The 20,963-nt window shown below is 58.5% G+C and overlaps 3 protein-coding genes across 9 annotated transcripts; 2 read left to right on the top strand and 1 right to left on the bottom strand.

Annotated features, from left to right (window-relative positions):
• The first annotated feature begins 559 nt into the window (after positions 1 to 559).
• Positions 560 to 6,155, top strand: CA11 (carbonic anhydrase 11). Its single transcript, XM_079908537.1, has 9 exons — positions 560 to 1,051; positions 1,138 to 1,212; positions 1,967 to 2,109; positions 3,877 to 4,062; positions 4,294 to 4,389; positions 4,544 to 4,616; positions 4,709 to 4,863; positions 5,121 to 5,286; positions 6,042 to 6,155. The coding sequence occupies exons 1-9, from the start codon at positions 985 to 987 to the stop codon at positions 6,065 to 6,067; spliced, it is 987 nt and encodes a 328-aa protein (XP_079764663.1). The 5' UTR covers positions 560 to 984; the 3' UTR covers positions 6,068 to 6,155.
• Positions 6,156 to 6,461: 306 nt separating this feature from the next.
• DBP (D-box binding PAR bZIP transcription factor) lies at positions 6,462 to 13,281 on the top strand. Of its 3 annotated transcripts, XM_079908538.1 has the most exons (4): positions 6,462 to 7,315; positions 8,209 to 8,619; positions 10,239 to 10,450; positions 12,037 to 13,277. In XM_079908538.1, the coding sequence occupies exons 1-4, from the start codon at positions 7,177 to 7,179 to the stop codon at positions 12,250 to 12,252; spliced, it is 978 nt and encodes a 325-aa protein (XP_079764664.1). In that variant the 5' UTR covers positions 6,462 to 7,176; the 3' UTR covers positions 12,253 to 13,277. The 3 variants fall into 3 exon arrangements, with proteins under 3 accessions (XP_079764664.1, XP_079764665.1, XP_079764666.1); XM_079908539.1 differs by lacking the exons at positions 6,462 to 7,315; positions 8,209 to 8,619 and adding an exon at positions 8,652 to 8,867 and having other exon boundaries at positions 12,037 to 13,281; XM_079908540.1 differs by lacking the exons at positions 6,462 to 7,315; positions 8,209 to 8,619 and adding an exon at positions 8,652 to 8,872 and having other exon boundaries at positions 12,037 to 13,281.
• A 16-nt stretch (positions 13,282 to 13,297) lies between these two features.
• Positions 13,298 to 20,898, bottom strand: SPHK2 (sphingosine kinase 2). Of its 5 annotated transcripts, XM_079908532.1 has the most exons (8): positions 20,678 to 20,898; positions 20,341 to 20,469; positions 19,655 to 19,801; positions 16,220 to 16,694; positions 15,219 to 15,368; positions 15,008 to 15,102; positions 14,801 to 14,916; positions 13,298 to 14,392 (listed from the first exon to the last, which is right to left on the bottom strand). In XM_079908532.1, the coding sequence occupies exons 3-8, from the start codon at positions 19,691 to 19,693 to the stop codon at positions 13,300 to 13,302; spliced, it is 1,968 nt and encodes a 655-aa protein (XP_079764658.1). In that variant the 5' UTR covers positions 19,694 to 19,801; positions 20,341 to 20,469; positions 20,678 to 20,898; the 3' UTR covers positions 13,298 to 13,299. The 5 variants fall into 5 exon arrangements, with proteins under 5 accessions (XP_079764658.1, XP_079764659.1, XP_079764660.1 ...); XM_079908533.1 differs by lacking the exon at positions 20,341 to 20,469; XM_079908534.1 differs by lacking the exons at positions 19,655 to 19,801; positions 20,341 to 20,469; positions 20,678 to 20,898 and adding an exon at positions 17,590 to 17,688.
• Positions 20,899 to 20,963: the final 65 nt, after the last annotated feature.

The following is a 20,963-nucleotide window of genomic DNA, read 5'->3' as shown; positions in this document are numbered from 1 at the left end:
ATCGCGCGCCAGTCTCCCAGGGGATCCCGCCGCCGGGTTAAGGGAGCCCCTGGCGGAGGCCCGAGTGATGCATTGGGCGGGGGGCTGCAGGCACTGACGCAGGCTCCAACCTGGGTCCCCGCGAGCTGGGAGACGCCGGATCCTCCGGGGCCAGCGGCCCTGAGAGGGAAGACATCCGAGGACTCTTCCAGCTCCACCTTAAGCGCCCCCCTTCCCCCTTCTGCGGAGGATGGAAACTGCCAGCTCTTGGGCCCCAGGTGTCCGGGCCACCCCCGCCCCCATGGCCCCAGCGCGGCTGGGAGCTGGGGACCATCCCCCCAACGACCCCTCCATCCTGCCCCTGGGGCATCCCACACACACACCCACGCCAGCCCAAGGAGGAGGGTTTTCTGCTGTGAGAGCTCCCCCCACCCCCAAACAACGATAGAAAAATTAAATAACAGCAAGAGAGAAAAGAGAGGGAGGGGGAGGAGGGAGGAAGGGAGGAGAGAGAAGAGAGAGACGGAGAAACCGAGGAGGCAGGAGAGGAGGAGGTGGGGAGAGGGAGAGGAGCTGGAGGCCGAGCGGGAGCGAGGGAGGAGGAGGAGAAGGGGAGAGAAGCGGGATGGAGGTATGGAGTTAGGTGGCTTGCGAGAGCGTAATGAAAAGAGAACGAAGAGGGGGGTGTGGATTAGAGACCCAGAGGTAACCCGAGGGAGAAGCATAAGGCAGAGAGAGTAGGAAGATCGGGAGGTAGAGGGAGAAGGAGGGTTCGGGAAAAGAGGAGAGGAAGGGGAGGCATAGAGAGGGAGGAGAGGAGAGCGGAGTAGGGGCGTGGGGGCGTCTCAGTCCCCGGCTGCCTCAGTAACTGGGGAACTGGGACTCCCTGTGGGTAGGAGAGGAAGGCTGGAAGTCCGGAGGGGTCGGGGTTCCACAAAGAGAGGAAGAAGCTGAGAGAGGGCGGGCCAGGGCATTGGGAAGGGGTCGCCCCGAGGCCTCCCGGGGATGGGGGGTGCAGCTCGTCTGAACGCCCCTCGAGCGCTGCTACTCTGGGCCGCACTGGGGGCGGCAGGTAAGGCCTGGGGGTTGGGGCAGGAGCCCCTGACTGGGGTGGGGGAAGGGTGCCAAGGAGAGGGGTTCAGGCTGCTCTCTCCCCAGCTCACATCGGACCCGCACCTGACCCCGAGGACTGGTGGAGCTACAAGGATAATCTCCAGGGAAACTTCGTGCCAGGTGCAGCCAGGGCGGGGACCCAGGAGTCTGGGCTGCCGGGCGCTTTCTTCCTGAGACCCAGGAGTTCTCTCCTTCCCGCCCCCGACCCCCGCAGGACGCAGGAGTCCCATCCCCTTCCTTCCTCCCTCAGGAGGCCCAGCTTCTGAACCCGAGGGGCTCAGCATGGGACATTATACATTAGCATTTCAAGTAGTGAGTGGGAGGGAGTGGAAGGTAAGGGAGTGTGGGGCTGGAAAAGTGTGTGTGTGTTTCCTGGGAAAGAGGCAGGTAGGTCCTGGCTCCTACTGAGAACCAGAGGTTCAGTGGCCCCGTTGCCCACCTCGTCCAGCCCTCTCTTGCAATTCCTTCTCCCCACTACATTCATTATCCGGCTGTGGTACAAGTGAGATGAAAAGAACTACAACTCCCATGGGCTCTGGGGCAGGCAGGCACTGGATGGGTAGGCTGGCAGTCTAGGGGCTGCTGGGAGTTGTAGTTCCTTCCCCAATGACAATTTAAGATAGGTTTGATCAAAGAGACTTGGAGGTGTTGGGCGGGGTGGGGCGGTCCTTAGGAAACTCCTCCAAGATTCTTCTAGGACCTAGGATTCTGGATCCCAGCCCCCTCCTCCCTCAAAGCCAGGAGTCCAGACTCCCAGCCCTTCGTCTCCTGGGATCCAAGGAGTCCAGACCACAGCCTTCCCAGCAGATCCCAGCCTTGGGATCCAGTCCATATTTCTGACTCCCTTTCCTCCCTGCCCCACACCTGCTCCCAGGGCCTCCCTTCTGGGGCCTGGTGAACGCAGCCTGGAGTCTGTGTGCTGTGGGGAAGCGACAGAGCCCCGTGGATGTGGAGCTGAAGAGGGTCCTTTATGACCCCTTTCTGCCCCCGCTGAGACTCAGCACAGGGGGAGAGAAGGTAAGGGGCCTGGAGGGCGGGGTTACCGAATCCACTGGGGCTGGGCCTGAGTGGAGGTGGGGGGGCAGGGCTTTCAGTTGGGAGGCTGGCCTTGGGGAAGGAGGCCTACAACACAAGGGGTGGAGAGGAGGCTACTTACACTCCACAGTGGATCACCAATTGTTCCCTCCTCAAACATGGCTCCTAGTCTTCCCATCTCTTAGAATCAGTGGTAAAACAGACTCAGTGTGCCAGGCGCTGTTTTCAAACTTGATAAATCCTCTAATTTTCACAACAACCCCATGAAATAGGTACAATTATTATCCTTATTTTATGGATGCAGAAACTGAGGCACAGAGAGGTTAAGTTACTTACCCGAGGTCAAACACCTAGAGAGTGCCAGGGCTGGGATTCAAAGCTAGGCAGTGTGGTCCCAGAATCCATGCGTTTGCCCGCTTTGCAATACCATTTGTGGTTTTTTTTTTTGGCCGCGCCCCGCGGCATGTGGGATCTTGCTTCCCCCACCAGGGATCGAACCTGCACCCCCTGCACTGGAAGCGCAGAGTCTTAACCACTGGACCACCAGGGAAGTCCCGCAATACCATTTCTCATAAGAGGTGGCACTACCGTTCACTCAGCCAAAAGTCTCAGAGCTATTCCCCATCTCATTTCCTCCCTCACTCCCATTTCCCATCCATGTCCTTTCTAGACTTCTTGCTAAACAGCATTTCACTTCTTGTCCCTCCACTGCTCCCACCATCATCTTGCACCTGGACTGGTGCCATTGCCTCCTTGCTGGCCTGCTTCTCTGCCTCCTGCAATCCATTCTCCATCCCACAGCTAGAGAGATGTTTAAAAACACAAACCAGATCATACCACTCTCTCCTACTCAAAATCCTTCTATTAGGACAAGTAATAACAGCACACACTTACACAGTACGTAGCACGTGCCTGGCACTGTGCCAAGTGTGTTACATACATTCAATTATTTAAATAAAAATACAAAATACCCCATCATTGCCCACAAGGCTGTGCACCATCTGGCTCCCATCACCACTCTCTCCTTTGCTCACTGGGCTCTGGTCCCACTGGCTTCTTCACTGTCACTAAAATAGGCCATCTCAGGGCTTTGCACTGACTGTTCTCCCTTCTGGAATGCCCTTCTCCCTGCTCCTTGCAACTAACCCCTCCTTATCCTTCAGGTCTCCATTCAAATGTCACTTCCTCATGGAAGCCTTTCTTGACACCCCACCCCCATCCCAATCTATGGGTCGTCCCCCCCTTTTTTTGGCTGTGCTGCTTACAGGATCTCAGTTCCCCGAGCAGGGATTGAACCCAAACCCTGGCAGTGAAAGCGCAGAGTCCTAACCACTAGACTGCCAAGGAATTCCCTGGGTGTCCTATTATACTTTATCAGAACTCCCAGTTCTCCCCAGTGTGAGCATAGGATGTAATTAACTAAGCATTTACTTATATGATTCAGAATTTATTGTCTGTCTCTCCTCCACTGGAGCAGAAGCTCCATGAGGCCCAGAATTTTTGTCTACTTGCTCATTGCTCTCTTCCTGGCATCCATGGCACATAGTAGCAGCTCAATAAATATTTGTTAATTAAATTCACCAGTATTGAGCACCTACCATGGACCAGCCCAGAGTCTGGAAAGACATTAGTGTTCAGACTATGCTGAATGATTAAATGTTTGTTGGCAGAGGGAAATGTACGAATGGAAAACAGTAGGGAAAAGGTCTTCTCTCTGCATCCCTGTGAAGGCCTCCACCTCTCCCACAGCTCCGGGGAACCCTGTACAACACCGGTCGCCATGTCTCCTTCCTGCCTGCACCCCGGCCTGTGGTCAATGTGTCTGGGGGGCCCCTCCTTTATAGCCACCGACTCAGTGAACTGCGGCTGCTATTTGGAGCGCGTGATGGAGCTGGCTCTGAACACCAGATCAACCACCAGGGTTTCTCTGCTGAGGTGATGCCTGATAACCTCTGACCCTCGACCTTCACCCTGAGTCGACCCAATTCCTCCCACCTCACTCTCCTCTTAATGCCTCATCCCATCCTCCTCCACAGAACTACCCCCGCAACCCTGAACACTAATCCTTAACCTGACTTGGGACCCCAAAGGCCCAGAGCTGCACCCATTGCCCATTCTGTCCCCCCTGTCTGCCAGGGGACCCCACTCTCTGTGCTCCCCTCGCAGGTGCAGCTCATCCACTTCAACCAAGAACTCTACGGGAACCTCAGCGCCGCCTCCCGGGGCCCCAATGGCCTGGCCATTCTCAGCCTCTTTGTCAATGTAAGCCCAGGCAAGATTCGGGAGGGAGGGGCTGGAACCTGGGGTCTGAGAAGAGGGAGGCTGGAAGGCCCCAGACTCCGGGGTCCTAGGGGAGGAAGGAGTTGGGGGCTTGGACTTCCGGGTTCCTATCTCCTCACCTCATACCTCCCCACAGGTGGCTGGTAGCTCAAACCCATTCCTTAGCCGCCTCCTTAACCGGGACACCATCACCCGCATCTCCTACAAGAGTAAGTCCCTGGGCATTGGAGGGTGGAGAGGGTGGGGCTGGGGTGTGCACAGCAGGGGCACCCCTCTTCACTCTGACCTGATATTCCCGCAGATGATGCCTACTTTCTTCAAGACCTGAGCCTGGAGCTCCTGTTCCCCGAATCCTTTGGCTTCATCACCTATCAGGGCTCTCTCAGCACCCCACCCTGCTCGGAGACTGTTACCTGGATCCTCATTGACAGGGCCCTAAATATCACCTCCCTCCAGGTGACCCTGGCAGCCCATTGCGCCCTCCCTGCCACCCCCAACCCGTTCCTTGGCCTGGGTGTCCCCTTGCCTCACCTACCCTCCTACCCCCGGTTGAGAGGGAACTGGAGGGGATTCGAGAGTCTGACAACCCTGGAGCATCTGGTGGGGGCTGCGCAAGACCCCGCCCACCCGCTCTCGGGGGCAGGGCTTCCTGCGTGACGTCACCAGAACCATTCATTATTCACTCCCAGTTTCCCACCCCGCTTCCACGGCAGATGCACTCCCTGAGACTCCTGAGCCAGAATCCTCCGTCCCAGATCTTCCAGAGCCTCAGCGGTAACGGCCGGCCCCTGCAGCCCTTGGCCCACAGGGCCTTGAGGGGCAACAGGGACCCCCGGCACCCCGAAAGGCGCTGCCGAGGCCCCAACTACCGTCTGCATGGTATGATCCAGTCTGCACCCCCTCCACGTCTTGGTCTAACCCGCCTATGTGTCTCCCCTTGGTGTCTCAATATGATACAGTCCTACCCCCCTCTGCTGCTCTGTATGATCCAGCCTCTTGAGCTCTCACTCGCTCTTTCTCCCTTCCCCCTTTGTGTCAAAGTGGTACAACCCACCTCCCGGTCATAGACCATTGCTGGTCCATGATTTGTCTTCTTCGCTGCTTGCAACTTGGTATAACCCGAGCCCCCTGGTTTCCTTATGGTACGATCAAGTACTGGTCCGTGGTGCCTATTACTATGGCTTTCCGAAATGGTACAGCCCGAATCCTTTTCCCTGTTTTCATGTGGTACAACCCACCTCCCTTACTGAGAAACAGCATGGTACAATCCCCTTTCCCCCCCACTGCTTCCTCGTGGTTCAGCCCAGTGATCTAACGTCTACCTCTCTGGCTTCTCAACATGGTACAGCCCATACCCCCCACCCATGAATACCTTCACGTAGTTCCACTAATGCTGAAACCGGATGTCCCTATTCCACCCTCCTGCTGCCTCCCTATGGTTCAGCCCAGTGCAGTATAACCATTTCCCCCAGCTTCTCAACCTGGTACATTCCGGTTCCCCCTTCGCAGCCCTCCCTGTGGTAGAGCCCCGGGCGGCCCACCCACCCACCCCCATCCCCGCCCCCTGCATGCTCCCTTCAGGGTCCATCGTATCGTGCCCTAAACTAACGCCCCCCACCCGTGTCATCTTACAGTGGATGGTGCCCCCCATGGTCGCTGAGACTCCCCATCGAGGATTGCGCCTGCCTTTCCCAAGACTCCCCACAAGGGGGGGAGTCACCCCCAAAACAAAGCTATTAAAGGGACAGAATACTTCCTGTATCTCAGTGGTCTGATTCTAGGGGCGGCGGGGAAATATTTGGGTATTAAAGAATAGCAGCCTTCTTCTAGAAACCAATCTCCGTCTTCCTAAACCCCACTACTCGGTTTTTTGGCTTCCCGTTTCCCGTCATTTGGATTCGCGGCTCCTTTAAGCGGCTCTTCTCCCCTCCCACCCCTTTACCCACCCTCCCCGTCAGGCAGCACGCGCAAAGCCATGTGCTTCCCCCTCCCGTCTGCCTCATTGGCCCAAACTGGGTCACGGTCCCGCCCCCAACGCCGTCTCCCATTGGGTGAATGTAGGTCAGGGTCCCGCCTCCCTCCAAAAGGCAAGGTAACTTCACGCACTGAGACCCTCTCTCGCACTCCCAGGACTTGGCGGATCCAGGGGTCCCATTGGCTGTGCGTCTAGAGGGGTCAAGACGCCATTGGCCCGCGCTTTCAGCCGGAGGGAGGCACGCGGCTGGGGTGCAAGGCCGGAGTCTGGCGGGGGCCGAGAGGAGGGGTGCGCTCTGTGGCGTCGGGTGTTTTGGTTTGGCTTTTTTTTTTTTTTTTCCGCGAAAGAAGTTTGCTTTGGCCACGCCTCAAGGCAGCCGCCTCCTCCTGCCCTCTCCCCGGCCCTCCGCGCACACCTCTTGGTGCAGATTGCAAACCTCCTTCCTAGGAGAGGGCTGCAGATTTTGCAAGAGCCAGGCTCACCCACCTTGTAGAAGGAGCGCCTTGTGTCCCCTTGAACCCTCGGTTGCAAAGAGCCGGCCGCCTGATTTGATCAGCCCCTCACCCAGACTGTATGGTCTCCTGGGACCCTCTTGAGTTGCACGTTTCTGCACCGAGGACTGCAAATCCCCGTCGCTCCTAGGATTTGCAGTGTTCTGGATACTGGAGGCTTGCAAGCTACGCTCGCCCGCCCCTGGGCAGACACTCGCCCGAACCACAGGAGTGTGCTGCTGACTGGCAAGCCAGCTGTTCGCCTCTCCATGAACCCGTGAGCCTGCGGGCAGGTGCCGGGCGATGGCGCGGCCCGTGAGCGACAGGACTCCGGCCCCCCTGCTACTGGGCAGCCCGACCGGGGCCCCCCCTGGCGGGGGAGCGCTGCTTGGGCTGCGGAGCCTTCTGCAGGGGACCAGCAAGCCCAAAGAGCCAGCCAGCTGTGAGTTCTAGCCCCCATCTCGCCCAACTCAGACACCCTACTCCCTTAGTGCCGGGAGGGTCCACAGCTACCTCCTACGTGCCAAGAGTCCATCCTCCCAACCTTTATCTACCCAAATATTATACTTAGGTGTTTAGGCCCCTAGATCCCTCAGCACCCAGGACCCAAAAGTACCGGTTCTCATGCCTGTCCACTCCCAGGATTCAAGACTCTAGGCCCCAGCCCCCTCTTCCTTTTGGTTCCGAGAGTCTGGACCCCTGGGGTCCAGGGAGAAGGGAGGGGGGTGTGTCGGATGCTCACACGGTTGTTACACGGGCTTGGGCGGGGCCTCCTGGGGTCACATGGAGTCTAGGGATGAGGAATGTGCCCCAGGAATAGAGCCCCTTCCTGCCCCTTAGAGTGTGGGGGCAGGGAAGAGGGGGTACAGTGCGCAGAGAGTGGGGGGGGTTGTAGATTACAGAGGAATTAACAGAGCTGTCATTTTTAAAATCTCTCCTGCCCAACCCTCCACCTACCTCTGTCTGAACTTCCATCCCCCTTCTGTGTGTCTATCCCTTCCTGGGTCTCTGTCCCCATCTCTCTCTTTGCGTCCCTGTCCTCCCCTCTTTTTGAGTCTCCCTTCCTCTCTATCCCTTTCTCGGTCCGCCACCCCCGTCTCTTGTCTTTTCTCTCTGGGTCTCTCTCCCTCTCTGAGCCTCTGTCCCCTCCTCTCTCTGGGTCTTTGCCCTCCCTCCCGGGTCTCTCCCCCACTTCCCTCCTGCCCCCCCTCTCTCTGGATCTCTGCGGTGTGGGGCTCCATCTCCTCGTTCCTCGTGTCTCTCTCCTCTCGGAGTCGCTTCTTCATCTCCGTCTTTCTCCTCCTCCCCACCCTGCCCGCTTTCCCTGGCCCGCAGGTCTGCTGAAGGAAAAGGAGCGCAAGGCGGCCCCGCCGGCAGCCACGGTCCCCGGGCCGGGCCTGGAGCCAGCGGGACCTGCGGATGCCTCAGCTGGGGCGGTAGTGGGCGGCGGGTCCCCACGGGGACGCCCTGGGGCTGCGCCCGGCCCGGGTCTGTTGGCGCCGCTACTGTGGGAGCGGACGCTGCCGTTCGGCGACGTGGAGTACGTGGACCTGGACGCCTTCCTGCTGGAGCATGGGCTCCCTCCCAGCCCGCCGCCCCCCGGCGGCCCGTCGCCAGCGCCCTCGCCCGTGCGCACACCTGCACCCTCCCCAGGGCCCGGCTCCTGCGGCTCGGCTTCCCCTCGCTCCTCGCCCGGGCACGCCCCCGCCCGGGCTGCCCTCGGGGCCGCCGGCGGCCACCGCGCAGGTGCGACGGCTAGGGCGGGGCAGGGCCCTGGTTGGGCGGGGCTTGGACTCCAGAGGGCGGGGGTGTGAGAATCTGGGGGTCAGGAAGGTGGGACTGGGGCTGCATGCCCGAATTCCGGGTCCCCTAATTGGGAGATGTCGGGAGAGGAGTCCGGATTCTGTGTCCCCTAATGGATCAGGAACTGCGTATCCTGGACCTATAGGAGATGAGGGACTTGGGACCCCAAGTTCCAGGAAGCCTGCCCAGTGGTGAGGTCGTGTGAATTTTACGTGGGACATGAGGACAAAGGCTCTGGATACTCGAGGAGTAGGGATTGGGGTCCCAGGACAGTGGAGTTATTTACTGGGGAGTGGACTGCACCCCAGAATCTGGACCCGGAAGCGGTGGAACTGGGGTAGGACCGGAAATCCTAGGCCTCTACGAGGGAGGAAGACGAGGGCCGGACACAGACTTCTGTTTCCCCAGGACAAAAGGGACTGGCAGCCCTGCCTCCTCGGCCCCCCCATCCCAGTGGAGAGGGGCTGGCGCCCCGGGTCCCGGAGTCCTTCAGAAGGGACCTTCATCCTGGGTCTTCCATTGGGGCAAGGACCGAGCTTTCTATATTCCTGGGGTAGGGGCTTGGGGTCCCAGAATCGTGTATATCCTAGTGGCGAGGACGTTTGGGGCCTGAGAATATCGAGGGGGTCGGTTCTCGAGTGTTCCCTAGAGAGCAGAGGGATCTGGATCCTTGGCGGTTGAAAGGTTCGAGCTGGGAGACCCCAGGGAGCAAGAGGAAAGGTGTGCTCCATCTGGCACCTTGGGGTAGCCAGGGGCGGACTGCAGGTTGGGGATTCCTGGACACACCTGCTCCTGGTCCGACCTCCGGGCAGGACCGGGGCCCTCCCCTTCCCAGTCGCACATTCCCGCGCCACGTGAGTCCTCTCCTCCCTCCTCCGTGCTTCGTGCTTCGCGCACGCGCGGTCACGCGGGAGGGGGCGGGACTGGGGAACAGGAGGGCGCCCGTGGCGGCAGGGGGGCGGGGCGGGAAAGCAGGCGCCAGCACGTGACTCGGCCCTGAACCTGTGTCCTCGGTTGGCCCCAGCTGGCTCTCTCTTAAAGGTACAGGCCTCTCTTACGCTTGAACCAACCTGGAACCTCAGAGCCCTTTATGCTTCTTGTCCCTAACTCTTTGGACTTAGCAGCTCTTTAAAGAGCTAACCTGAGGTCTTTTCGGTGCATTAAATTCCTTTTCTCTGAACAGCGGGGGGTCTAGGCTTTGTTTGGGGATTCAGTTAAGAAGGGTAGGACTATAGGGAAGGAAGCTAACGCTGTAACTCTGAAGTCCTGAGGTTTTAGAAGCAATAATTGAGGTTCCTGTGTTACTTAGGGCAAGTCACATATGATTGGGCCTCAGTGTTCCTGTGTGTAAAAGTGGAGCTGGTTTCATGATTTCTAAGCATCTTTGTGGCTTAAGGAACCTTCATATTTTATATTAGGGAGGTTGATCCCTGGCAGGCTTTATGTTAAACCCCATAAGGGCCTTCCTTGTGGTGGATATGATACCTGAGCAGGGGGTAGCCTCTGGGAACCCCCTCCCCAAAATAAATACACACTCAGGTGGCACATTCTATTTCCCCAAGGCCTGACCTCTCGGGACACACCCAGCCCTGTGGACCCAGACACGGTGGAGGTGCTGATGACCTTTGAACCTGACCCAGCTGATTTAGCCCTGTCAAGTATTCCCGGCCATGAGACCTTTGACCCTCGGAGACATCGCTTCTCAGAGGAGGAACTTAAGCCCCAGCCAATCATGAAGAAGGCACGGAAGATCCAGGTGCCAGAGGAGCAGAAGGTGAGCATTGCTGGGTGTAGGACGCAGGCTTCGTGGGTGCTGGCTCCAGAGCCAGCGGTGGCCCTTTCTTTAGTCAGACCTGGGTTTCTCACTTGGGATTAGCTCACATTCTCCTAACCTACAGCTAAGGACCAGTCCTCCTTGGCCAGGGGCTGCACAGGGACAGAGGTTTGGGCTTGAGATTTGTGCAAACCGTATCGTTGTGGGATTCGGACTCAGCCAGCACTGCTGGGACAGTTTTACAGGCTTGGAGCTTCTCCTGTCGGTTGGACCCAACACCCTCATTGGGGCAGGCTTCGGGCTCTACCAGGCCCAGTTGCTAAGGATAGCATCCTTTAGGAATGTGATATCAGCTTGTTTCTTCTGAGCAGCCAGCTAGGCAGGGGTTGGTCCTTGAATCTCTGAGCTGGGGCATCCTTCAGGGCAACTGCATCTGCCTAGGATGAAGCTTTGCCAGCCCCTCTAGGCCTTGTTTTCTGGACTCACTGTTAAGAGGCCTCAGGTTCTCATTAGCGGCCAGGGCCACATTCTGATTTGGGGTGCTTTGGGCAGTGACTGCATCTCTCTAGCATTCAGTCTTTGTCAGTCCTGGGTTCTTCCCTAACAAGAAGTACTTGGGCTTGTCTCACAGACTTTGGCGTGTCCTTGTGTAAGACACAACTACTTGAAGCAGTGAGTACTGGCCTGTAAACCAAATCTAGACCAGTGGTTTCTCTTGCCATGAGGCCTTGTTGCTAGGGAGTGGGTTTACCCTAGCTAGCAGGGACTAGGCTTTAATGAAATGGGGATGGAGGGGCATCTTTCAGAGCTCTGGGTCGTCCTTGTACTAAGGAGTGGTCCTCCTCCACAGCCCAATTCCAGGACTGGAGAACTCTAGACATAATGGTGTGGGGAGGTCTCAGGATAGGCCCGTTTGCAACCAGGGACTGTTGGGGAGGAGGCAGCTCCCTGGCCTCTATTCAAAGCCAGTGGGTCAGAGACTGGCTGTGGTCACTGGGACCACTTACACCTCACTTTTGTTTCCTAATGAGGGGTGAGGTTGCCTTGGCAGCAAGGTCAGAAGGGCCCAGCTCTGAGAGGATTTTATGGGACACCAAACCCCATCACTAGGGAACCTAGGCTTTCCTTAGCAACCAGGATCTGGAAAGGTGATGTATAGGGCAGTGCTTTTCAATGGGAGAAGTCTTCAGACCCTGAAGGTCTTGTTGCTAGGGAACAAGAATCCTTAGCAAACCAGGAGCTAACTGCAGGCCTTTTGTCAAGTGAGAAGAGCTGGGCCTCCTCTGCACAGTGGAGACTTGAAGCTCAGTTGCTTGGGGTGGGAGGCTATCTCACGCCTTAGCTGTTGCTAGGGGCCTGCTGTCCATAGCAGCCGGGGCTCTAGAAGGCCAGATCCTTGGGTACCCATTCAGGGGAGATCGGGTATCCTCTAGGCCCCACTGCTGGGTGAGCAGCAGCCCAGGGTGGGGGTGGGGGGTAGGTTTCTTAGGTGCACTCTGGTCCTTGAAGTCAGAAGCAAAGCTGCTCCTCCCTTCTCTCGCTGGGCCGGGGCCCCTCTGGACCTCAGTGCTTTCCCACCCATCCAGGATGAGAAGTATTGGAGCCGGCGGTACAAGAATAACGAGGCAGCCAAGCGGTCCCGCGACGCCCGGAGGCTCAAGGAGAACCAGATATCGGTGCGGGCAGCCTTCCTGGAGAAGGAGAACGCCCTGCTACGGCAGGAGGTGGTGGCCGTGCGCCAGGAGCTGTCCCACTACCGCGCCGTGCTGTCCCGCTACCAGGCCCAGCACGGAGCCCTGTGAGGCCGCCCCCACCCCAACAGGTGGAGCTCTCCTCCGCCTCACTCAGACTTGCGCCCTGACGCCCTCTTCCCTCCCCGCCCTGTGGCCCACGGGCCGGCCAGCTGGGTGCCCCAGGGATGTGATGATGCAGATAAATACATTTATATTTTTAAGAAAAAGTGAGCCTCCCCGCTCCCTCGCGGGGGCGGGGAAGGTCCTCAGTGTGTGCCCCCCGGCACGTCGGGGACCCCATCCTCCCACCGCCTCCGTTAACACGATCCTGAATAAATCTTGAGAACCCCAGAGCCAGCTGTCGTGGGGGAGGAGGCAGCTCCCTGGCCCCAGTTCAAGGCCAGCGGGTCACGCTGGCCGCAGTCCATGGGCAGGTCTGGGCTTCGGTCCATAAAAGGCAGGAGCTGCTGGAAGTGCCTAGAGTCTGTTCCCTCCCACGGGTTGCTGGATGGAGGAAGGGGCGAGGGCCTGAGAGGAATGAAGCCACTACCTTTATTGCATAGACCTTTTCAATTGCTTTGAAGATTGGGGCTGGGGGACGCACAGAAGACGGAGGAAACGAACTTCCCCGCCCCCACCCACGGGGGGACGGACATTAGTGCAAATCGGAGCGCCGCCCGGGGAACTTGCCCCTCCTGGGCTGATTGGCCAGCTTGGTGGAGACACCGGAGTAGACGGGGCCGGTTATCTAAGGCCTCCCCAGCCCGTACATTCCAGGTCACGTCACTGGACTACGCGTTAAGACAGGCTCCGCCCTCAGCCGACCTGGCTTTCTACGAGCCGTTCTCGAGGGTCTGGAGAACCCGCCCTCGTTGATCAGGCACTACCCTTGGGGCGAGCCCATTTCTCCGTGACCGTCAGGACCCCAACCCCCGGAATTCGGGACATCCTCCAGCATCACCTCTGGTCCCCTAGGGTAGGGCGCAATCCTGAGACCAGGCAGGACCACTGTAGCCTCCGCCCTGACTCTAGCAGCCACACCACGACCCCTAGCTCAGGCTCCGCCCCCTCAGGAATGTAAGCCCCGCTCCGGGCGAGTTCCAAGCTTGGTTGGAGTTAAGGCTCCCGCCCAGGGCAGCCTGAAGGACCCGTGAGCAGAGTACCGAGGCCGGGATGCACCTGCGCCTGCAATGGCCCATACTCCACCTGCTCCCCGTCCACCGTGAGCACGCCGCGGGGCGTGAGCGGCTCAAGGCGGAAGGCACGAGCCGCAGCGTAGCCCAGCTGCGGACAGCCCAGGCTGAAGTGGCTACCGCGCTCCATGGCCAGAAACAGGCGCAGGAGCGCCGCCCGTGAGATGCCACCGCGCACCCAGCACAGGTGCACCAGGCCGTCGTCAAAGCGCGCGTGGGGCGCTGCCACTAGGTCAGCCCCCAGGTGACTGGGTGAGATGGCCAAAATAAGCACAAAGTCCCCCTCCATTGTCACCCAGCCTGGGGGTAGTGGAGCGCCTAGAGGAGGGAGCAGGTGGTCAGGTGGGCCCCCAGCAGAGATGGCTACCCGGGCATCAGGGGTGGGAGGTGGGAGCCCAGAGGATGCTGGCATTTCTGAGGCCCCCTCGGTGATGGGTGAGAGTTGAGCTGCCTTGGGGGAGCCAGGCGGCGAGGGCAGCAGTGGGTCTGGGGACAGTGGAGCATCCCCGGCCCCACCCCAGTCCCCAGCCAGCTCTGGGCCCCCACCGTTGAGGGACAGGATGGGCAGGGGTTCAGGTGAGCCAGGGGAGGTCAGGGCAGGCTGAGGCAGGGGCAGGGGCAGGTCAGACACTGAGCGGTGCAGGGGTGAGTGGGCCACGGGTGGAGCTGGGCCGGGGGCTAGGGTCAGCTCTGACTTGGCACGTGGCAGGCCATGGGCAGGGGCGGGTGAGGCGGGCTCCACCGTGGCAGGGAGGTAGGAGAGGCGGCCGCGGTAGGTGTGCAGTGTGGCGAGGCCCAGGACTGTGCCCAGCGTGAAGCGAGCACTGCCCAGGGCCCTGAAACGCTCGCTCTGGATGTCCACATCTGACACAAAGCCCCAGGCCACAGACAGGAAGGAGAAACAGCGGGAGCCGGAGGCCAGAGTGACGGAGAGCAGGTCCAGCGGGTGGCTGCCACCCCGGCAGAGCAGCAAGGAGCAGTTGAGCAGCAGGTCAATGCCCAGGGCCGGCTCAAACCTTCACAGTCAGACATGGACGGATACGGTGGGAAAGAGCAAACAGGCTGGGTGAGATACACAGTGCCAGGCGGGGAGGAGAAACACACAGACGGGTGGGGCAGCAGACAATGGGGAGAGGAGGCCGGGCATGTCCTGGGGCCTGCCCGCAGCCATTTGGCCACCTCCAGACGGACTCTTCTTACTGAGCCAGGTTCCCTGTCAGTTCTTTCATTCCATAAGCATTCACTGAGTGCCTCCTGTGTGCCAGGCACAGTTCTAGGCACTAGGGAGACAGCTAAGAACAAGACAGGCAAAAATGTCTGGGGGGTGTGGGGAGCATCCCTCAGCCAGACTGACCTGGCTGAGGGGAAGATGTGGTGCAGATGTACCAGGTCCCTGTTATCCCAGGAGGGCTCCTCCCACCTACCCCCCATGCTGGTTCACGGCTCCTGCCAGTGCGTTGCCCGAGCCACAGGGGAGGATGCCCACGGGGGTCTTCACGGCCTCTTCCCAGTCGGGGCGTTCTAGGAGTCCATTCAGTACCTGGAGGGTGGGAGACCAGACACCTGCGTGTTGGCCCTGGCCTCCGCAGTCCCACAGGGCTCAGGCTTGGGGCAGGGTGGTCCTACCCTACCTCATACAGCAGCCCATCTCCGGAGACGGTGACGATGCCATCCCACTCGCTCAGGCTCAACCCCTGGACCAGCTCCCGGGCATGGTTATGTCGTTCTAAGGTGGGGAACCAGGAAGTGAGGCAGGCTGTTCCACCCCTGACCAACCACCACTCCCCAGGACTCAGGAGTCCTAGCCCCCAGCTCCCGCCTCTATCATGACACTGCCCTTACCTGTCTGGATGAGGTTGAAGGACAGCCCCGCTTCAGAGATCATGGGCAGCACATGGTTCTTACACCACTGCCAGGCCAGGCCCCGCCCCCCAAAGGGATTGACCAATAGGAGCAATCGGGGAGGCCTTGGCAGAAGGTCGGGGGTGATTTCTGCAGAGAGAGGAGAAGGAGTCTACAGAGGTCAGGGCACCAAGCCCCTCACCTCAGAACCAGTAACTGCAAATAGCCTCCAGTGGAGGTGGTGGAGGGCTGGCATCAAAACCTGCTGGGAGTTGAAAGTTATTTTCTCCCCGGCCTCACCAGCTCAGGCCCAGGTGTACAGCCCGCCCCCCTCCCAGGTGCTGAGACAAAGGCAGGGATCCGGTGTCTAATCCCAGAGCCCTTTGGACTCACAGTTTGGGGGGGGGGAGCTGTGGTTTCCACCTTCCACACCCCCAAACACCTGGAACCCAGGAACAGGTTACTCCACTGTGAGGGCCTCACCCCCAGCCAGCCAGGACCAAGGAAGGCCCGCCGGCTGGGGACCCTGGAACCTTTACCTTCCTGTGCCAACTGAGTACCCTAGGTGGGGGCCTCTGCCTGAAAGCCTCCTCTGAATCCCCACAGCTGGATTAGATGCCACCTCTGGGCTCCTGAGACGCCCCAGGGGACCTCTGCGAGTGCCTGTCATGCAGGGTGGTGACTGAGCATATCTCACTTGGCTGCTCTCACCAGCCCGGGAGCCTCTGACTCATCTGTGGTCAGGACCCATGAAAGGGGGGAGGGGACAGAGACAGAAATCTCATGAGAGCAGCAGACCCAAATCCTTCTCTGCCTGGGATTTTGCCTTCTGTGCCCATCCCTGTCTGTGCATCACTCTTTCAGTATGAACCCAGAGAGACACATCACACAGACAGACACACAGAAAAGTAGAGACAGAGATGCCCACAGAGATGCCGCAGAGGGAGATCTGCGGAGACACCAAGGTGGCCTTAGGACAGAGAGGCCGCCCAGTGCCTCACCCCCGTCCCCAGGTAGTGGCAGTCCGCGGAGCAGACACGTGAGGGCAGTGGCCCAGCGCTGGGCCTCAGCACGGTTCTCCTCGTAGGTGGCCGCCCCGTCGGCCCGGAAGGTGCGTGCAGCTCTGCGCCGGCCCCCCCGCCGGCCCCTCGGGTAGGTGTAGATGCAGAAGTAGGCTGCTGAGTCCGAGGGGCTTCGGCTCCGCAGGGTGCAGCAGCCTGAGACCTCAGCCAGCAGGACCAGGCCACCCCGGGGCCGGGCTTCAGGCTTTGGCCGCAGCCGTTGTATGTGCAGGGCTTGTGGTGTGAGAGTGAGGGCGAAGCGTGGGCCTCGGGCTGGGTAGGAGCCAAACTCGCCATGCAGGAGTGGGGTGCTGGGGGTCAATGGCAGTGGCGGTGGGGGGGCCATGGCCTTGACCCTGTCCAGGGCGCTCCTAGGCCTGTGGCCCCAGCTCCAGGTCAGCTCCTGCTCTGGCCTCTGTGGGGAGGAAGGAGGGTAGGAGTCAGAGTCCAGGACCCCCATGGTGGGCAGAGGGAAGCAGGGGCAGGGCCTGTGGATAAGAGGAGACAATGAGGGGTGCTGACAGGCAAGATGGGAGCACCAGACAGGCCCAGACAAAGTGTGGGAAGACTGAGGACGCAGGGCAGAGGTCAGCTGGCCAGGAAGGCCAGCATCCTGGAGGGTCCGCACCCAGGCATGCAAATATTCATTCCTTTATTCCCCAAATACTTATTCAGTAGTATGTGCCAATCATGGTGCCAGGCCCAGCAAACACAGCAGGGAATAAAACAGACAAAAATCCCTGCCTTCGTGGAGTTTATATTCCAATCGGAAGACAGGAAAACAAGATAGACATAAAATACATATCGTGTTGGATGACAATTAAGGACTTTGGAGAAAAATAATGCAAAGGAGAGAGATCAGGATGGTGGAGACATATAAATAGACATACAAAGGTAGAGAAAAACACAACAGAACACACACACACACAAACACCCCCACACACCTACACACAGTCAACTCCAGATGGAGAAAGTAACAAGGAAGAGGCACTGAGACACAAAGAAAAAGGTCTGAGAGCCAGAGAAACACTGAGAGGAGACAAACAGCTTCAGTGAGATGAAACCTACTATAATGAAAGATACTTAGGGAGCAGAGTGAGAGTTTAGGGGCTCCAGAGGCCCTCTGAGAGTCAGACAACAGAGTTAGGAGAGAAAGAGCAGACAGGAGAGGCAAGAGGTAGGGGATGTAGTAGCTGGAGAAACTGAGAAAGGGGTGTGACATGGAGCAACTAAGGGGTCAGAGAGGTAGAGGAGCCACACGCAGGCACCTGCAAGGGACAGGAGCCAAGAGCTGGACCTCAAGCACTGACCTGGGTGTCTGGCCGCCTGCTCTCCAGGGAGAGAGTGGGAGCTGGGCCTGAGGTCCCCTCCCCCTGCCCTCTGCCCAGTTTCTGCCTCCTCCTTCCAGCTCACCTTTGTTCCCCACTGCCCCGCCCACCCAGTCACCTATCAGTCCTGCCTCTCACCTTCCCCAGGCGCAGAACTGCCCCAGACACACCCCCATCTGTGGCCTCACTCTCAGGAGCCACCTCTGCCCCCTACCCTGGGCAGCTCTTCAAGCCCCACCCCTAAACTTGCATTGACTCCCCCCCCCACTTAGAGCCCTAGATCTCCCCCAGTTCTGGGGCCTGCGCCTTGGTCCCTAGGTCCCCAGGTCTCTGGCCTGGTCTCCATTCTCTCCACCCTCCATGTACCCCAGACCAGGGCCTGGGTCTCCATCCATAGATCCCCCCAATCCATAAGCCTGAGTCTCTGTCTCCGGTTCCCCGGGTCCCGGCCCTCCATCCCCACCCCAGTTCCAGACCTGGGTTTTCATTCCTGGATCCCTCAGTCCTGGTTCTGGCTCTCCATCTCCATCCCACACCCCTAGTACCCAAGTCCCGGGCCTGCGTATCTGTTCCTCTTGCTCCCTCAGTCGTCCTGACTCGGGTCCCTGTCCCGACACCCCAGACCCTCCTCACACGCCGGATCCTCCTCCAGGCGGCCACTCAAGTCAGCACCAACTGCCCCCCATCAGACCCAGGGGTGGGGGGGGAGGGTGTGCATCCGCTCAGCCAATGGCCGCGCGGCCGGCCTAAGTTGCACCAATAAGAGCGTGCGGGGGCGGGGCCAGCAGACTCGCGAGCTTGGCGCAGGGGCCTGCCGCGGGAGAGCGGGAGAACTGGGCGGGGTAGCGCGCTTCGCGAGATCAGCCGCCATTGTAGGTGAGGGCACACGCGCAGCAGAGGCGGCTTCACGGAAGCATGGCCAGAGCCCCTGTCGCCATCTTTGTTGAGGGCAAGTGGGCCTCTCCCATCCTTTGACTTTATAAAGAGAAGGGGCAAGGGGGAGAAGGTCTTTAACTGCAGATAGAGAATGACCCTAACACAGTTAACAAAGACCCAGAGATATGCAAAAACAGTAAAAGGGAACAGTGAACCAGAGTCAGAGGCAATAAGAGACTTGAAGAGAGAGTGTTGTCTCTTTTTCAGACAGTTACAGAGAGTCAGAGAGATAGACATAAAGAAAAGCAGAGATACAAACAAAGAGACAAAGACAATGGAATTAAGAATGTGCAAGGTGGGCTTCCCTGGTGGCGCAGTGGTTAAGAATCCGCCTGCCAATGCAGGGGACATGGGTTCGAGCCATGGGTTCTACATGCCTCGCGGCAACTAGAGAAAGCCCACGGAACGAAGACCCAACGCAGCCAAAAATAATAAATAAATAAAATAAATAATAGATTTTAAAAAATGTGCAAGGTAAGGACATAAGAAAACCCAGAAAATGATGGACACAGCGAGACATGGGGACAGACACTTTCAGAATGAAAACCAGGGAGGAGAGGCTCATTAATTCACAAACTATTTACCTTGGGCACAAGCTAGCGTGGGGGCAGCATGACATAAATATCTGCCCAGTGAATGACCCAGTTACACGGTAAGACGGAGACTCAGGAGAGAGACTGGGAGTATCTGAGAGAGACCTCTAGGTCAGGGGTGAAGGACAGAGAGAATATTAGAGGCTGAGAGGAACTGAAGCCAAGAGACAGAAAGCAAAGATGGTGACAGAGATACAGAGAGGCAAAGACACGATGAAATTGAAAGAAATCATGGCAAGAATAATATCAGGTGACCAATCAATGTACCTAGTGTTCAACTGAGAACAACAACAGCACCAGATAACATGTGCCAAAAGTAACCCGGAGAGAGGGACAGAAACCCAGAAAGATGGAGAGACAGGGAAACACAGTGCGTGTGCTTAGGGCTCCAGGGGAAAGAAAGACAGATACAGTAATCAAAGAGGCCGGGACTCAAAGACCAAGGAACAGGGTCAAGGAGGAGAGAAGGAAACTGTGTTCCATCGTATGGTGATCTGGACTTTCAGATGGACACTTACCTGGTCCTGCTGCTCCTCTGCTTCAAGGTGTCCATTCATCTGCAGGCCCTCTGCTGTGTTATCACATCAGTAAGACCCTGGCCCTGGGTCGGAGGCCATGGGAAGGTGGTATGGACAAGGAGTCAGGCCTCATGGTGCAGGCCTGGCCTGTAGGAGCATGAAGGGCAGAGGAAAGGAGGCCAAGCTAGCAGTGCTGCAGGGCTTCCACGAAAACAAGTGGACAAGTCAGCTTCATCACTGCCCCAACCAGTCCATCTGGTCCCATCCAGTAAAGGCTAATAACAGCAATAGACGCCCCTTTTTGCAGATAAGGAAAGTAAGGCACAGAGAAGTTACACGACTTGCCCCAAATCACAGAGAGGTTGCCCAAGGTCACACCATTAGTAAGTAGCAAAGCCAAGAATTGAATTCGGTTACAGATGGTATCACCATCTTTCTGTCTCTTCTCCTCCTTGGATCTCTACCTTCCCTCTCTTTCTAGGTCTTCTAACTCCCCGGGTCACCATTTCGCCACCCTTGGTCTCTTTCCACTCCCCTTCTGGGTCTCCATTCCTCCTCCTCTTTGAATCTCTGTCTCCCTCTGAGTCTCTCCTCCCCTCTCTTTCAGGAGTTTTTTACTCATCCCTCTCTCCACCCCATCCCCCAAGCCCCGGGGGCCTCAGTTTGCCTCCTCTGTGCTCCAGTACCTTGCACGTCCCTCAAACCGAACCCGCTGGGCCACTTGAATCTCTCGGCTGGGAAAAGCAGCCTCCAGGTAGCAGGGGCTGAGTAGGGTTCAGGGAAGGGCCATCTGGGGGCAGAGGGAGAAGCTGAACCTAAAAGGTGGAAATACAGAATGCCATAGACTGGGCTGCAGCAAGAAGATCTCGGATTAGACCTCAAATAAGACTTCCCGAGCTGCGGCCGAAGCTGGGAAGCGCAGCACGAGATAAGGCAGATGTGAGCCTGATAAGGAAACGCCCAAAGCCTGAGGTCAGAGGTTTCCCGAGGTCCCGACTAGCCCCGCCAGCCCCGCCTCCTCACCTCCAATACTCGGCCCTCTAGGTCCTCCGGGAGCCACAGAGAGGCCTTCGGCGTTGGGCCAGAGCGTCACCGCACGACACGTCTTCCTAGCTCCGCGCGACATCTCTCTGGCTCCGAGATCCCCTTCTGCCGGAAGACTATCAAGAACAGGGACTGGATAGGGCCAGAGAGGCCTCCGACGTGCTGGCCCTTCCCTCCTTGGCGTAGCGCTTGTTCCCCTTTAGATGTTCCTCCACCCAATTCCGGAATCGCCCATCTAGCTGGTCCTCCGATTCACCATAGAGAG

The sequence above is a fragment of the Stenella coeruleoalba genome (assembly GCF_951394435.1).
Source record: "Stenella coeruleoalba genome assembly, chromosome: 20".
In the NCBI taxonomy this organism is placed as follows: domain Eukaryota; kingdom Metazoa; phylum Chordata; class Mammalia; order Artiodactyla; family Delphinidae; genus Stenella; species Stenella coeruleoalba.
The sequence above is the reverse complement of the archived record's forward strand: the minus strand, read 5'-3'. Positions and strand labels throughout refer to the sequence as shown.

What these genes read in the sequence shown, in the direction of transcription:
- CA11 (XM_079908537.1), top strand. Translation starts at nt 985, where the DNA reads ATGGGGGGTGCAGCTCGTCTGAACGCCCCTCGAGCGCTGCTACTCTGG. An exon ending in CACCCGCATCTCCTACAAGA is followed by an intron (nt 4,617 to 4,708) that starts GTAAGTCCCTGG and finishes ATATTCCCGCAG; the next exon opens with ATGATGCCTACTTTCTTCAA. An exon ending in CCCCAACTACCGTCTGCATG is followed by an intron (nt 5,287 to 6,041) that starts GTATGATCCAGT and finishes GTCATCTTACAG; the next exon opens with TGGATGGTGCCCCCCATGGT.
- DBP (XM_079908538.1), top strand. Translation starts at nt 7,177, where the DNA reads ATGGCGCGGCCCGTGAGCGACAGGACTCCGGCCCCCCTGCTACTGGGC. An exon ending in GCCCAAAGAGCCAGCCAGCT is followed by an intron (nt 7,316 to 8,208) that starts GTGAGTTCTAGC and finishes CCTGGCCCGCAG; the next exon opens with GTCTGCTGAAGGAAAAGGAG. An exon ending in CGCCGGCGGCCACCGCGCAG is followed by an intron (nt 8,620 to 10,238) that starts GTGCGACGGCTA and finishes TATTTCCCCAAG; the next exon opens with GCCTGACCTCTCGGGACACA.
- SPHK2 (XM_079908532.1), bottom strand. Translation starts at nt 19,693, where the DNA reads ATGAATGGACACCTTGAAGCAGAGGAGCAGCAGGACCAG. An exon ending in CAGAGGAGCAGCAGGACCAG is followed by an intron (nt 16,695 to 19,654) that starts GTAAGTGTCCAT and finishes TCCTCCCCACAG; the next exon opens with AGGCCAGAGCAGGAGCTGAC. An exon ending in GCCGTGAACCAGCATGGGGG is followed by an intron (nt 14,393 to 14,800) that starts GTAGGTGGGAGG and finishes CTGACTGTGAAG; the next exon opens with GTTTGAGCCGGCCCTGGGCA.